Below are 16,544 nucleotides of genomic sequence, written 5' to 3'. Positions count from 1 at the left end.
ATTGTGAACTCACAACTAGCCTAACAGAACAATTTTGACTTGGCAGTAATAATTTCTGTTAGATCACAACAACAGGTGGGGGTGGATGAGACCTGATGCTCTGTGGCAGTTTGTTGAGCCATTCTATCTACTAGCATGTTGAACAATGTCTTAGCCTTGTAGTCTCATCGTTGAATGATGAGCCGTCTCAGGTTACGGGGCTTGCAAATTACAGTATTGAATTCTATGTTAGGCAGTGTTTAGCGTTGGCAGGGGTCTCTTTGCACGTCTTCCCATGTGTCACAAAGGAGATCACATTACAGTTAAACTGACTGCTTTGCCGTTAAATCATTCAATCACACCAAATTGTACGACATGACATCACCTATAAAAAGGAAATAACTATGACATCATTTTGTTTGTGTTTTGTTATGGCGCTCAGGTCCCGTCGGAGCTGGATCAAATTGCCCTGCGTCTGCAGGAGGGCGGCCTGGCTTCCTCGGCAAGTGCGGAGGAGTGTCAGCGGCACCTGTGGCGTCAGCTCCTGCATTGTGAGGGAGACCTGCGCACAGCTACCCAGGAGCTGCACACACTGCGCACACAGCAGGCCACCGAGATGAAAGAGGTGAGGCACGGAGCTCAGCAGACACCACACTCTAATTACTATGAACTGACTTGGGATCAGCAATTCTCACCACATTTATCCCACTAACCGTTTTGAAGTAAATTACTCAACTGGTTCTGGAACAGTTGCCTAACATGTAATGCACATAATAACACACCAGTCGCCACAGATGGTAGGCTAGGATCTGTTATCTGATGCCTAGTTCTAAAGAATGGTTAATGAGGCATTCATATAACATTTGTGGTGAACCTCTGGTGAATAGTTTTGCCCACAGCTATCTTGTTTTAAATCAAAACTATGACCTACTGTATTCAGTCCACAAATTGCATTCTACATTTATTTTACATTTAACTCATGGTAGCAGTGTTTAGAACTGAAAACAGGCACCAAAAGTTCCAATTGGATTCAGTCAGCTCTGTCCAATTTAATACTGGTACTAGGAAAGTATTGGTCCGGTTCTCAATACCATCCCTAATGGGGGGTAGCCTCATCCATGGTCCAATGTCATTCATGGATGGCTGTCGGTCTGTCTCAGGTGGAGAACTATGTGGAGCACATCCGTGGCCTGCTGGAGGAGCGTGAGTCTCTGACAGCCGAGTATGAGCAGGACAACGAGCAGCTCCATGCAGACCTCCAGCAGATTAGGCTCCAGCAAGGTATTTAGGCAAGACCAATGGAAGATGTCTTCACTGGCACGCATTGTTGTCACTTAGCACACTCTGTAAAAAGCTGGCTGAACAACAGTGTAGACACAGAATCTTGCTTATGTCTATCTCCACAAATACCTGGGCGGTTGGGATTAATATCCGTTTGGGATTGGGCAAGATACTGCATTGACCCAATTGCTCTCCTTTCCACTGTCTGACAGATTCCCAGAGGAAGGAGGTAGTGGAGATGCTGGCCCAGGAGGACTTGGGTGAAATTGGCCTCAGTAGCACCAGTGAGCAGGTGGCCTACCTGCTGGTGGAGAGGGCCACGCTGTTGGAGAGACTGGAGGCTGCAGAGAAGAGGCTGGACACGCAGAGCCTCACAGGCAACCTCAGGGAGGTCCACCTGCAGGTAACGGACTATGTTTTTATTGGTTATTTTCTACCTCGTTTTGTTACACAATGAAGGATATAAGGAAAGCTGTTTTCGAATACAGTCAATAAAATGTATTTCCAATTCACGGAGTGCAGTTTTACATGTATGCGACTGTCTTGGGGTGTGGGGTTGCTGTGTTTCACAGGACGAGCTGGATCATATTCGCCACACTATGGAGGAAGAGTTAAGGCAGCAGAGGGAGACCATGCAGTGTACCAAAGAAAGCATGAACCAGGTAAAAAGGGATAACTAGATATCTGGGTGGAAAACCTCCTCTTGCTTTAGACTGGTCAGCATCTCTCTCAGGTTGTGAAAGAAAAGAGATAATGAAGTGAAGTCTGACTTTTAAAGGGCCAATTTGCAATTGCTACATCAATTTTGAGTTTTAAATTCATTATATATACACTCATTGATTATTGAACGATATAAGTTATAAATGCCTCATTAGCTTAGTTCAATTGTCATACCCCATCAGAACCCAAAAATACATTCTCCTTAGTTTGTAAACAATTTGATTGTAAGCTAACACTGTATAGCCTAAAAACATGGTTAAAACCATAATATTGATATCATGGATGGTCAGTTTAAATGGTTACATTTCTGGGTGTTACTTTCTTTATTGTTGAAACTCCAGATTGATCCTTTAATTTAAAAAAAATTCTCCCAAACTCGGTCCTCTGGACCCCAAGGGGTACACGTTTTGGTTTTTGCCCTAACCCCACACAGCCGATTTCAAATAATCAACTAATCATCAAGCGTCGATCATTTGAATCAGCTGTGTAGTGTTAGGGCAAAAATCCCCCTTGGGGTCCTGAGGACCGAGTTTGGGAAATGCTGATTTAGCGTTTAAGTTGATACCGCTTTGACGCAGCTGGCATTGATCCTGGACAGTGGGGATACCCTCATAGGATCTCTTGTCAATCCTTCTGCCCCGTGGTCTTTCTTCCCAAGGAGCAGCAGTCTCCAGCTCCGAGGCCTTGGAAGAAGCTGTTTGGCCTACGCAAGTCCTCACAGAGCACACACAATGGTGTACCTGTAGGTCCCCATCTTATCTGCCATATCAACTAACCATGATACTGTAATATCTTGAGGCAAGACTGCATGGGTCAACTTTTCTGTGGTTCTTGCCTTTCAAGTCCTATTTCAGAGCCGTACTACTGTTGGCAAGGCATCCACGAATCTGCTCACATTGCTAACCCCGGAGCCTCACTAACTGTTTAAATTATTTTCCTTTTAAGACTGGCATTTTGAATGGCATGGGCATGGAGAGTTATGGGTCCGGTGGAAATTGTACACTTTATATGAAGCTCTGTAAATGTAATTATTACCAAGAGAAACAAAGTGTCAATATGTGTTTTTTTGTTGGGTTTCAGCTTTAGTACATTTATATACTCTATCAGATGCAAATTTTATCCAATATTTTTACCACATGCATTTGTTTAAAGTTCTAACACAGACATGGTATCTTGACTCAATCTTGACTCTGTAGTCTTTGCTCTCCCTCTGTCTCAGGTCCACAATGAGGATGTATACCAGGAGCGCTCTGAGCGCCAGCGGCTGGAGAGGGATCTGGAGGAGGCATCTCGGAGGCTCTCCATGGCCCACGAGGACATCCGCAGACTGACAGACAAGCTGGAATCTGCCAAGAAGACCCAGGCCATGTGTGGTATGAGAAAACAATATTGTATAATTATCTTTCTCATTATATTGTACATGTAACTGCCCATATAAAATAAAACACCAACATAAAGTGTCTTAAAACTTCTTACGGCTGAAATCCCGTTAACGGGATCGATATGACAACAGCCAGTGAAAGTGCAGAGCGCCAAATTCAAAACAGCAAAAATCTCAGAATTAAAATTTCTCAAACATACAAGTATTATACACCATTTTTAAAGATAAGATTCTCATTAATCCAACCACAGTGTCCGATTTCAAAAAGGCTTTACAGCGAAAGCACACCAAACGATTATGTTAGGTAAGCACCTAGTCACAAAAAAACATACAGCCATTTTCCAGCCAAAGAGAGGAGTCACAAAAAGCAGAAATAGAGATAAAATTAATCACTAACCTTTGATGGTCTTCATCAGATGGCACTCATAGAACTTCATGTTACACAAAATATATATGATTTGTTCGATAAAGTTCATATTTATATCCAAAAATCTCAGTTTACATTGGCGCGTTATGTTCAGTAATGTTTTGCCTCCAAAACCCCCGGTGACTTTGCAGAGAGCCACATCAATTTACAGAAATACTTATCAGAAACTTTGATAAGTGTTATGCACAGAATTAAAGATGCACTTCTCCTTAATGCAACCGCTGTGTCAGATTTCAAAAAAGCTTTACGGCGAAAGCAAACTTTGCAATAATCTGAGTACAGCGCTCACATCAAAACAATCCATACATATACCTGCCATTTGAGTCAACAGAAGTCACAATACCATTATAAATATTCACTTACCTTTGATGATCTTCATCGGAATGCACTCCCAGGTATCCCAGTTCCACAATAAATGTTTGTTTTGTTCGATAAAGTCCATCCATTATGTCCCCATCCTTTATGTCCAAATACCTCCTTTTTGTTTGCGCGTTCCGTCGAGTAATCCAAATGCACTGTGCTCGCGCAGTTAGTTCAGACGAATAGTCAAAAAAGTGATATTACAGTTCGTAGAAACATGTCAAACGATGTATAGAATGAATCTTTAGGATGTTTTTATCATAAATCTTCCATAATATTCCAACCGGACGATTCCTTTGTCTTCAGAAATGAAAAGGAACACACCTAACTCTCACGGGTGTGTGCGCCACTAAACTCATGTCATTTTCTCAGTCATCTGATTCCAATGGCTCTTAATCTCTCCCCATTCACAGTAGAAGCATGAAACAACGTTCTAAAGACTATTGACATCTAGCGGAAGCCTTGAGAAGTGCAAAATGACCCCACAGACACTGTATACTGGATAGGCAATCACTTGAAAAACTACAAACCAAAGATTTCCACACTTCCTGGTTGGATTTTTTCTCAGGTTTTTGCCTGCCATGAGTTATGTTATACTCACAGACATCATTCAAACAGTTTTAGAAACTTCAGAGTGTTTTCTATCCAAATCTACTAATAATATGCATATCTTAGCTTCTGGGACTGAGTAGCAGGCAGTTTACTCTGGGCACCTTCTTCATCCAAGCTACTCAATACTGCCACCCATCCATAAGAAGTTAAAACCTCTTCGGGCTAGGGGGCGGTATTTTCACATCCGGATGAAAAGCATGCCCAAAGTAAACTGCCTGCTACTCAGGCCCAGAAGCTAGGATATGCATATACTTGGTAGATTTGGATAGAAAACACTCTGAAAACACTCTAAAATTATGTCTGTGAGTATAACAGAACTTATTTGGCAGGCGAAACCCTGAGGACAAACCATCCAACTTTCAGGAATTCTTTTGTTGTTGAGGTGGCTGTGTTTTCAATTGGTTTTCTATGTGAATCTAGAATTCTGAGGCATCTGGTTGCAGTTCATATGGCTTCCACTAGATGTCAACAGTTTTTAGAAATTGGTTGTTGTTTTTCCTTTGAGAAATGAAGAAGTAGCCATTTCCTTTCTGGGTGTATAGCCAAGTGGACTGTTTTGTTTGGGGCGCGCGACCTGAAGCTCTCTCCACTTTCATTTTATCCGCTATTGATCACAGTTTATCCCATCTTAAATTTTATCGATTATTTACATTTTAAAATATCTAAAGTTTGATTAGGAAAGTTGTTTTGAAATGTTTGGACAAAGTTTACAGGTAACTTATTACATATTTTGTAGTCATGTTGGGCGAGTTGGAACCGGTGTTTTTCTGAATCAAACGCGCCAAATAAATTGACATTTTGGAGATATAATGACGGAATTAATCGAACAAAAGGACCATTTGTGATGTTTATGGGACATATTGGAGTACCAACAGAAGAAGCTCTTCAAAGGTAAGGCATGAATTATATCGTTATTTCTGAGTTTTGTGTCGCACCTGGTGGGTTGAAATACAGTATGATTGTCATGTGTTTGTTTGGGGTACTGTCCTCAGATAATCGCATGGTTTGCTTTCACCATAAAGCCTTTTTGAAATCTGACACGGTGGCTAGATTAACAAGAAGTTGAGCTTTAATTTGGTGTGTTGCACTTGTGAATGTATGAAAGTTAAATATTTCAATTATTTTTTTGAGTTTCACGCTCTGAAATTTCACCGGATGTTGTGGAAACGTTCCGCTAGCAGAATCCCTAGCCATTACAGGTTTTAATAGGGTGTTGGGCCACCACGAGCCAGAACAGCTTCAATGCACCTTGGCATAGATTCTACAAGTGTCTGGAACTCTGTTGGAAGGATGTGACACCATTCTTCCATGAGAAATTCCATCATTTGGTGTTTTGTTGATGGTGGTAGAAAGTGCTGTCTCAGGTGCTGCTGCAGAATCTTCCATAAGTGTTCAATTGGGTTGAGTTCTGGTGACTGAGACGGCCATTGCATCAAACCATTCAGTGACCACTCGTGCCCTGTGGAGAAGGGGGCATTTTCATCCTATGGGAGCCATGGTAGCCAAAATAATGGCCTGCCCAGCATTTTTATACATGATCCTAAGCATGATGTGATGTTAATTAAGCAATTAACTCAGGAACCACAGCTGTGTGGAATCACTTGCTTTCAATATATTTTGTGTTCTTCACTTACTCAAGTGTTTCCATAATTACCTTTAGTACCAAGCAATAACATGAACATCTTCTCAATTCTGAGGATTAATATAAATGATATTCCCCTACACACTGTCTTAGTACACTATTTGCTTGGCAGTTCAGGGTGTAATCCTGCAGTCACACAAATAAAATTAGCATTTGATCTTATCAATCTGTGTTATGGCCCAACAATAACCGGAAGAGATACCATTAGTCAAACACATCAATACGTCAGAATTTTGGCTTCTTGTCATCAGATGATTGTTGGAAGGGTGGATGGTGTAAGTTGTTTGGCGTGAGTGGTGGTGGAAGCCAGAGTACAGAGTAGGAGAAAGTGGTTGAGTTTCCACCCTGGCTGCACATTTGTGGTACCTGAAAAAGGCAGAACCCCCATAGTGGACAGATGGGTAAGCCAGCAAATGACTGAGGATAAACAGGAGAATGCAGCAGGAAACTCCGGAAAGGAGGCGAGGCCTATAAAATGTACAAATATTGATTATAACAGGCAGGCTTATGTTTGATGCAGTGCTAAATGTGTGCATGTATAACCTACTTGTAATGTTTTATAATACCATTCCACAAATAGTGCCTTTTGGATAGTGTATTTTTGTCAAATAATTATTTCACCTAATTTTAACATTGTTTAGAGAGCACGTCTTCAACTTCATAACAAACATGTTTTCTCATCTCAAGAGGTTAAATTAGTGATATTACAGAGATGTTGTCTAAATTCAGCCAGCAGTTTTGAAACTAGCACTCACGAGCCAAAATGATCCCTGAAAAATGTGTACAACGTCATATAATGTGTATCACATAATTTTTCTCGAGCCCTGCAGCATGTGCACGAAGAGAGTAAAAATAACTGTGGTGTGCTTGGGCCCACTCTGCAACCTCATTGGACAATACTGGGCTGACCTGATCCCGTCTCCTAATCTGGGGATTTTCAGAGAAAACAAATTTTGGTAACATGTTTAGTTTGTGTAGATGTATGTGATCCAACTGATAAATTGACTGTTTTATCAAAATGTACACATCTGAGGGATATAAGACACGGCCCACCTAGTGTTTATTTGCTCAAATGGAAACTGATGCATGGCCATTATAAAAGACCTGCGTGTGTTAGTCAATGATGTACAGTACCAGTCAAAAGTTTGGACACCTACTCATTGTAGAATAATATTGAATACATCAAAACAATGAAATAACAAATATGGAATCATGTAGTAACCAAAAAAGTGTTAAACAAATCAAAATATATTTTAGATTTGAGATTCAAGTCACAAAAACCGTCAAGTGCTATGATGAAACTGGCTCTCATGAGGACCACCTCATGAAACCAGGAAAGGAAGACCCAGAGTTACCTCTGCTGCCGAGGGTGAGGATTAGAGTTAACTGCACCTCAGATTGCAGCCCAAATAAATGCTTCACAAAGTTCAAGTAACAGACACATCTCAACACCAACTGTTCAGAGGAGACTGTGTCAATCAGCCCTTCATGGTCGAATTGCTGCAAAGAAACCACTACTAAAGGACACCAATAAGAAGAGACTTGCTTGGGCCAAGAAACATGAGCATTGGAAATTAGACCGGTGGAAATCTGTCCTTTGGTCTGATGAGTCCAAATTTGAGATTTTTGGTTCCAACTGCCGTGTCGTTGTGAGACGCAGGGTAGGTGAATGGATGATCTCTGCATGTATGGTTCCCACCGTGAAGCATGGAGGTGTGATGGTGTTGGGGTGCTTTGCTGGTAACATTGTTGGTGATTTATTTAGAATTCAAGGCGCACTTAACCAGCATGGCTACCACAGCATTTTGCAGCGATACGCCATCCCATCTGGCTTGTGCTTAGTGGGACTATCATTTGTTTTTCAACAGGACAATGACCCAACACACCTCCAGGCTGAGTAAGGGCTATTTGACCAAGAAGGAGAGTGAGGGAGTGCTGCATCAGATGACCTGGCCTCCACAATCACTCGACCTGAGATGGTTTGGCATGAGTTGGACTGCAGAGTAAAGGAAAGGCAGCCAACAAGTACTCAGCATATGTGTGAACTCCTTCAAGACTGTTTGAAAAGCATTCCTCATGAAGCTGGTTGAGAGAGTGCCAGGAGTGTGCAAAGCTGTCGTCAAGGCAAAGGGTGGCTACTTTGAAGAATCTCAAATATAAAATATATTTTGATTTGTTTAACACTGTTTTGTTTACTACATGATTCCATATGTGTTATTTCATAGTTTTGATGTCTTCACTATTATTCTACACTGTACAAAATAATAAAAATAAAGGAAAACCCTTAAATGAGTAGCCGTGTCCAAACTTTTGACTGGTACTGTATCTATACCCTAGATGACTGACGGGGCGATGTTTTTAAGCCACTGTGCAGCCATTTTTGTACTCACCATTGGCAGAAAAAAAAAGTGTATGGAAGCTATAGAAATGCATTAACAGTGCATTTGGAAAGTATTCAGACCCCTTGACTTTTTCAACATTTTGTTAAGTTACAGCCTTATTCTAAAATTGATTAAATTAATGTTTTTCTCATTAATCTATACACAATACCCCATAAAACAAAGTGAAAACAGGTTTAAAAACAATTAAAAAACAGATACCTTATTTACAATTCGTACAATATGTTACGAATTTGTAAGTGCTTAAGATCCCATTCAATCTCTAAGTACATAACATTTTGTCCTTGAATCGTTTAATTGAAATACTGTACAATTCCATTCATTGCTATGGAGGACTGCTCCTTCTGAGGAGGAGTACCAATATGGCGGACAGTGGCTTGATAGTCTCATTGGCCAGTACATATGAGTAATATAGGGTTTATTTACAGTCCGATGTTATGGGGCTATTTTGCTTCCACTGGTCCTGGGGCCCTTGTTAAGGTGAACTTTACCAAGTACCAGGACATTTTAACCAAACCTGGCTGCCTCTGTCAGAAGGCTGAAACTTGGCTGCAAGTGGATCTTCCAGCAAGACAATAACCCTAAGCATACCACAAAATCCCCCTCCAAAAAAATCTTAATTGACCACAAAATCAACATTTTGAAATGGCCATCTGTCTCGGGACTTGAACCCCATTGAAAACCTGTGGTTTGAATTGAAGAAGGCAGTCCATAAGAGCAGACGAAGGACATCGAGGATATGGAAAGATTCTTTATGGAGGAATGGTCTAAGATCACTCACAACATATTCTCCAATCTCCTAAAACATTTTAGAAAAAGGCTCAGTGTCGTTATCCTTGCAAAGGAGAGGGTGCTGGAGTATTGAAAACAGGGGATACAATCATTTTTACCCATCTTAATAAAAATAATTATACAAAAAATTACTTAAGATCGCTTTCTCTGAGCAATTGTGTAAGTATAAAATAATACTTTTTAGATTTTATGGAGCATACAATATCTCAGTATTTGTATGTATAATGAACAAAAATATAAAACGCAACGTGTAAAAAGTGTTGGTCCCATGTTTCATGAGCTGAAGTTAAAGATCACAGAAATGTTCCATATGCACTGAAAGCTTTTTTTCTAAAATTTTGTGCACAAATGAGTTTACTTCCCTTTTTGTGAGCATTTCTCCTTTGCCAAGATACTCCATTCACCTGACAGGTGTGGCATATCAAGAAACTGATTAAACAGCATCATTACACAGGTGCACCTTGTGCTGGGGAATAATAAAAGGCTAATCTACAATGTGCGGTTTTGTCACACAACACAATGCCACAGATGTCTCAAGTTGAGGGTACTGTGCAATTGGCATGCTGACTGCAGGAATGTCCACAGAGCTGTTGCCAGAGAATTGAATGTTAATTTGTCTATCATAAGCTGCCTCCAACATTGTTAGTGAATTTGGCAGTACGTCCAACCGGCCTCACAACTGCAGACCATGTGAAGGTCCTGGGCTGGAGTGGATACACATCTGGCTTTTTCACCTGCAGGATCATCTGAGACCAGCCACCCGGAAGCTGATGAAACTGGGTTTGCACAACTGTCAGAAACCGTCTCAGGGAAGCTCATCTGCATGCTCGTCGTCCTCAATGGGATCTGACTGCAGTTCGGCGTTGTAACCGATTTCAGTGGGCAAATGGTCACCTTCGATGGCCTCTGGCACGCTGGAGAAGTGTGCTCTTCACGGATGAATCCCGGTTTCAACTGTACCAGGCAGATGGCAGACAGCGTGTATGGCTTTGTGTGGGTGAGCGGTTTGCTGGTGTCAATGTTGTGAACAGGGTGTCCCATGGTGGCGGTGGGGTTATGGTATGGGCAGGCATAAGCTACAGACAATGAACACAATTTAATTTTATCGATGCACAGAGATATCGTGACAAGATCCTGAGGCCCGTTGTTGTGCCATTCATCTGCTGCCATTACCTCATGTTTCACCATGATAATGCACAGCCCCATGTCGCAAGGATCTGTACACAATTCTTGGAAGCTGAAAATGACCCAGTTTTTCCATGGATGTGTCATCCACTGAGCAGGTTTGGGATGCTTTGAATCAATGTGTACGACAGCGTGTTCCAGTTCCCGCCAATATCCAGCAACTTCCCACAGCCATTGAAGAGGAGTGGGACAACATTCCACAGGCCTCAATCATCAGCTTATGCTAAGAAGATGTTGCGCTGCATGAGGTCACGCGAGATACTGACTGGTTTTCTGATCCACACACCTACCTTTTTTTAAGGTATCTGTGACCAACAGATGCATATCTGTATTCCCAGTAATGTGAAATCCATAGATTAGGGTCTAATGAATTTATTTAAGTTGACTGATTTCCTTTTATATGAACTGTAACTCAGTCAAATCTTTGAAATTGTTGCATTTTGTATTTTATACACGCTTTTTGCTCATCTTTATCAAGGGATTCGGTCATTCTGGACCCCACTGTATATATCAAAAAGGGCTATAACATAGACTAGGAATTTAGGTAGCATAATGTATAATTAAGCAGTAAGGCCCGGGGGGGGGGGGGGGGGGGGTTGTGAGATATATATATATATATATATATATATATATATATATATATATATATACCACTGCTAATGGCTGTTCTTAGTGCCTGGACACAGCCCTCAGCTGTGGTATATTGGCCATATACTACAAACCCCCGAGATGCCTTGTTGCTATTATAAACTTAATTAGTGCAGTAAAAATAAACTTTCTGTCATACCTATGGTATACAGTCTGATATACCATGGCTGTCAGCCAATCAGCATTCAGTGCTCAAACCACCCAGTTTATAATACATGTTTAACACTTTTAAATGCTCCCACAATATTATAATAATAACACATTTATTTCTTATGATTTTCACACACAACGGGAAAGGAGAATATGCCGCAGTGTTGCATCACCATGAAAGGATTGCTAATGTTCAGGAGGGAAGTTCATCCCTTTACACCATAACATGAGAAATGTTGGGAATTTTTTACAATTATTTTTAAACAATTTAATCAAGTGTGATATTAGTGAGAAAAATGCTGGCGTAATAGAAGTGTGTAGCCTGCTCTTAAAATCATGTCACAATTTTGTCATTTGTAAAAAAAAATGTAGGACCTGAGCTTGAGCGAACTGGTCAAGAGGTGGAGAGCCTGAGGAAGGAGGTGGACAAGCTGAAGCAATGTGGTGAGATACTTGTGTTGCCTTGACCTTGATAGCTCCTCTTCCATCAAATTTTTTTCACAATCCATATTAACGCTGAGTCTCAATAAGCTCCGTTATTGACTGAAGCCAGTTGGTGACTTATGCACACAAAGTGTGTAAGGTAGGCTAACTTAAACTACTGTTAGGAAACAAACTAGCCAGTCTACAGAAAACTCTTGCTATGTCTAGGGGTTCTGTGTGTGTGTGTGTGTATATAATATAATATATACACACACTACCGTTCAAAAGTTTGGTGTCACTTAGAAATGTCCTTGTTTTTGAAAGAAATCACTTTTTGTCCATTTTTAAAATAACATCAAATTGATAAGAAATACAGTGTATACATTGTTAATGTTGTAGATGACTATTGTAGCTGGAAACGGCTGATTTTTAATGGAATAGCAACATAGGCGTACAGAGGCCCATTATCAGCAACCATCACTCCTGTGTTCCAATGGCACGTTGTGTTAGCGAATCCAAGTTAATCATTTTAAAAGGCCAATTGATCATTAGAAAACCCTTTTGCAATTATGTTAGCACAGCTGAAAACTGTTGTCCTGATTTAAAGAAGCAATACAACTTGCCTTCTTTAGACTAGTTGAGTATCTGGAGCGTCAGCATTTGTGGGTTCGATTACAGGCTCAAAATGTCCATAAACAAGGACCTTTCTTCTGAAACTCGTCAGTCTATTCTTGTTTTGAGAAATGAAGGCTACTCCATGTGAGAATTTACCAAGAAACTGAAGATCTCGTACAACGCTGTGTACTACTCCCTTCACAGAACAGCGCAAATTGACTCTTAACCAGAATAGTAGGAGGCCACGGTGCACAACTCGGCAAGAGGACAAGTACATTAGAGTGTCTAGTTTGAGCCTCACAAGTCCTCAACTGGCAGCTTCATTAAATAGTACCCGCAAACACCAGTCTCAAGGTCAACGGTGAAGAGGCGACTCCGGCATGCTGGCCTTCTAGGCAGAGTTGCAAAGAAAAAGCCATATCTCAGACTGGCCAATAAAAAGATAAGATTAAGATGGGCAAAAGAACACAGACACTGGACAGAGGAACTCTGCCTAGAAGGCCAGCATCCCGGAGTCGCCTCTTCACTGTTGACGTTGAGACTGGTGTTTTGCGGGTACTATTTAATGAAGCTGCCAGTTGAGGACTTGAGGCGTCTGTTTCTCAAACTAGACACGCTAATGTTCATGTCCCCTTGCTCAGTTGTGCACCGGGGACTCCCACTCTTTCTATTCTTGTTCGAGCCAGTTTGCGCTGTTCTGTGAAGGGAGTAGTACACAGCGTTGTACGAGATCTTTCAACCACTCCACAAATTTCTTGTCAACAAACTATAGTTTTGGCAATTCGGTTAGGACATCAACTTTGTGCATGACACAAGTAATTTTTCCAACAATTGTTTACAGACAGATTATTTCACTTATAATTCACTGTATCACAATTCCAGTGGGTCAGAAGTTTACATACATTAGGTTGACAGTGCCTTTAAACAGCTTGGAAAATTCCAGAAAATAATGTAATGGCTTTAGAACCTTCTGATAGGCTAATTCACATAATTTGAGTCAATTGGAGGTGTACCCGTGGATGTATTTCAAGGCCTACTTTCAAACTCGGTGCCTCTTTGCTTGACATCATGGGAAAATCAAAAGAAATCAGCCAAGACCTCAGAAAAACAATTGTAGACCTCCACAAGTCGTGTTCATCCTTGGGAGCAATTTCCAAATGCCTGAAGGTACCACGTTCATCTGTACAAACAATAGTATGCAAGTATAAACACCATGGGACCACGCAGCCGTCATACCGCTCAGGAAGGAGACGCGTTCTGTCTCCTAGAGATGAACATGCTTTGGTGCGAAAAGTGCAAATCAATCCCAGAATAACAGAAAAGGACCTTGTGAAGATGCTGGAGGACACAGGTACAAAAGTATCTATATCCACAGTAAAACAAGTCCTATATCGACATAACCTGAAAGGAAGAAGCTCAGCAAGGAAGAAGCCACTGCTCCAAAACCGCCATAAAAAAGCCAGACTACGGTTTGCAACTGCACATGGGGACAAAGATCGGACTTTTTGGAGAAATATCCTCTGGTCTGATGAAACAAAAATAGAACTGTTTGGCCATAATGACCATCGTTATGTTTGGAGGAAAAAGGGGAGGCTTGCAAGTCGAAGAACACCATCCCAACCGTGAAGCACTGGTTGGCAGCATCATGTTGTGGGGGTGCTTTGCTGCAGGAGGGACTGGTGCACTTCACAAAATAGATGGCATCATGAGGGAGGAAAATTATGTGGATATATTGAAGCAACATCAACACATCAGTCAGGAATTTAAAGCTTGGTCGCACATGGGTCTTCCAAATGGACAATGACCCCAAGAATACTTCCAAAGTTGTGGCAAAAGGGCTTAAGGACAACAAAGTCAAGGTATTGGAGTGGCCATCACAAAGCCTAACCTCAACCCTATAAAACATTTGTGGGCAGATCTTAAAAAGCGTGTGCGAGCAAAGAGGCCTACACACCTGACTCAGTTACACCAGCTCTGTCAGGAGGAATTTGCCAAAATTCAACCAACTTATTGTGGAAGGCTACCTGAAACGTTTCACCCAAGTTAAACAATTTAAAGGCAATGCTACCAAATACTAATTGAGTGTATGTAAACTTCTGACCCACTGGGAATGTGATGAAAGAAATAAAAGCTGAAATAAATAATTATCTCTACTATTATTCTGACATTTCACATTCTTCATATAAAGTGGTGATCCTAACTGACCTAAAACAGGGAATTTTTGCTAGGATTAAATGTCAGGAATTGTGAAAAACTGAGTTTAAATGTATTTGGCTAATGTGTATGTAAACTTCCGACTTCAACTGTACATACATACAGTACCAGTCAAAAGTTTGGACACACCTACTAATTTAAGAGTTTTTATTTGTTTTTACAAACTTTTTGATTTGTTTACTACATGATTTCATGTTATTTCATGGTGTTGATGTCTTTTATTATTCTACAATGTAGAAAATAGTAAAAAAAAAAATGAAAATACCTTGTCCAAATTTTTGACTGGTTCTGTACATGCACCTATTCAGACCCCTTTACTTTTTCTGCATTTTGTTACATTAGTCTTATTCTAAAATTGATTAAATACATTTTTTCCTAATCCACACACAATATCCCCCAAAAAACATGAAATATCACATTTACATAAATATTCAGTCCCCTTACTCAGTACTTTGCTGAATCACCATTGGCTGCGATTACAGCTTTGAGTCTTCTTGGCTATGACGGTACAAGCTTGGCACACTTGTATTTGGGAAGTTTCTCCCATTCTTCTCTGCAGATCCTCTCAAGCTCGGTCAGGTTGGATGGGGAGCGTCGATTCACAGATATTTTCAGGCCTCTGCAGAGATGTTCGATCGGGTTCAAGTCTGGTCTCTGGCTGGGCCACTCAAGGACATTCAGAGACTTGTCCCGAAGCCACTCCTGTGTGGTCTTGGCTGTGTGCTTAGGATTGTTGTCCTGTTGGTAGGTGAACCTTCGCCCCAGTCTGGGGTCCTGAGCACTCTGGAGCAGGTTTTCATCAAGGATCTCTCTGTACTTTGCTCCGTTCATCTTTCCCTCAATCCTGACTAGTCTCCCAGTCCCTTCCGCTGAAAACATCCCCACAGCATGATGCTGCCACCACCGTGCTTCACCATGGGGATTGTGCCAGGTTTCCCCCAGACGTGACACTTGGCATTCAGGCCAAACAGTTCAATCTTGGTTTCATCAGACCAGATTATCTTGTTTCACATGGTATGTGGAGTGCCTTTTGGCAACTCCAAGCGGGCTGTCATGTGCCTTTTACTGAGGAATAGTTTCCTTCTGGCCACTCTACCATAAAGGCCTGATTGGTGGAGTGATACAGAGATGGTTGTCCTTCTGGAAGGTTCTCCCATCTCCACAGAGGAACTCTGGAGCTCTGTCAGAGTGTCCATTGGGTTCTTTGTCACCTCTCTTACCAAGGCCCTTCTCCCTCGATTGTTCAGTTTGGCCGGGTGGCCAGCTCTGGGAAGAGTCTTTGTGCTTCCAAACTTTTTCTATTTAAGAATGATGGAGGCCACTGTGTTCTTGGGGACCTTTAATGATGCGGAAATTCTTTGGTACCCTTGTGCCTCGACACAATCCTGTCTCAGAGCTCTACGGACAATTCCTTTGACCTCATTGCTTGGTTTTTGCTCTGACTGTCAACTGTGGGACCTTATATAGACGGGTGTGTGCCATTCCAAATCATGTCCAATCAATTGAATTTACCACAGGTGGACTCCAATCAAGTTGTAGAAATATCTCAAGGATGATCAATGGAAACAGGATGAAACCTGAACTCAATTTCGAGTCTCATAGCAAAGGGTCTGAATGCTTATGTAAATAAGATATCCATATTTTATTTTTAATACATTTTGAGAAATTTCAAAAAAAACTGTTTTCGCTTTGGCATTCCACGCTAAAAATAAGCCA

At 41.2% G+C, this 16,544-nt stretch overlaps 1 protein-coding gene across 5 annotated transcripts in view; it reads left to right on the top strand.

Moving 5' to 3' along the window:
* ccdc30 (coiled-coil domain containing 30) overlaps positions 1 to 16,544 on the top strand; it is a 50,041-nt gene that overhangs the window by 1,929 nt on the left and 31,568 nt on the right. For 4 of the 5 annotated variants that reach the window (XM_029719675.1, XM_029719677.1, XM_029719674.1 and 1 more), the window contains exons 3-9: positions 422 to 604; positions 1,140 to 1,260; positions 1,473 to 1,663; positions 1,833 to 1,922; positions 2,639 to 2,722; positions 3,200 to 3,353; positions 11,949 to 12,020. In XM_029719675.1, coding sequence (XP_029575535.1) covers positions 422 to 604; positions 1,140 to 1,260; positions 1,473 to 1,663; positions 1,833 to 1,922; positions 2,639 to 2,722; positions 3,200 to 3,353; positions 11,949 to 12,020 — 895 coding nt within the window. The remainder of the gene's footprint in view (positions 1 to 421; positions 605 to 1,139; positions 1,261 to 1,472; positions 1,664 to 1,832; positions 1,923 to 2,638; positions 2,723 to 3,199; positions 3,354 to 11,948; positions 12,021 to 16,544) is intronic. The other variant, XM_029719678.1, reaches the window with a different exon arrangement.

Source organism: Salmo trutta, chromosome 28 (genome assembly GCF_901001165.1).
Source record: "Salmo trutta chromosome 28, fSalTru1.1, whole genome shotgun sequence".
NCBI classification, from domain to species: Eukaryota; Metazoa; Chordata; class Actinopteri; order Salmoniformes; family Salmonidae; genus Salmo; species Salmo trutta.
Note: the sequence above shows the minus strand (reverse complement) of the source record. Positions and strands in the feature narration are given on the sequence as shown.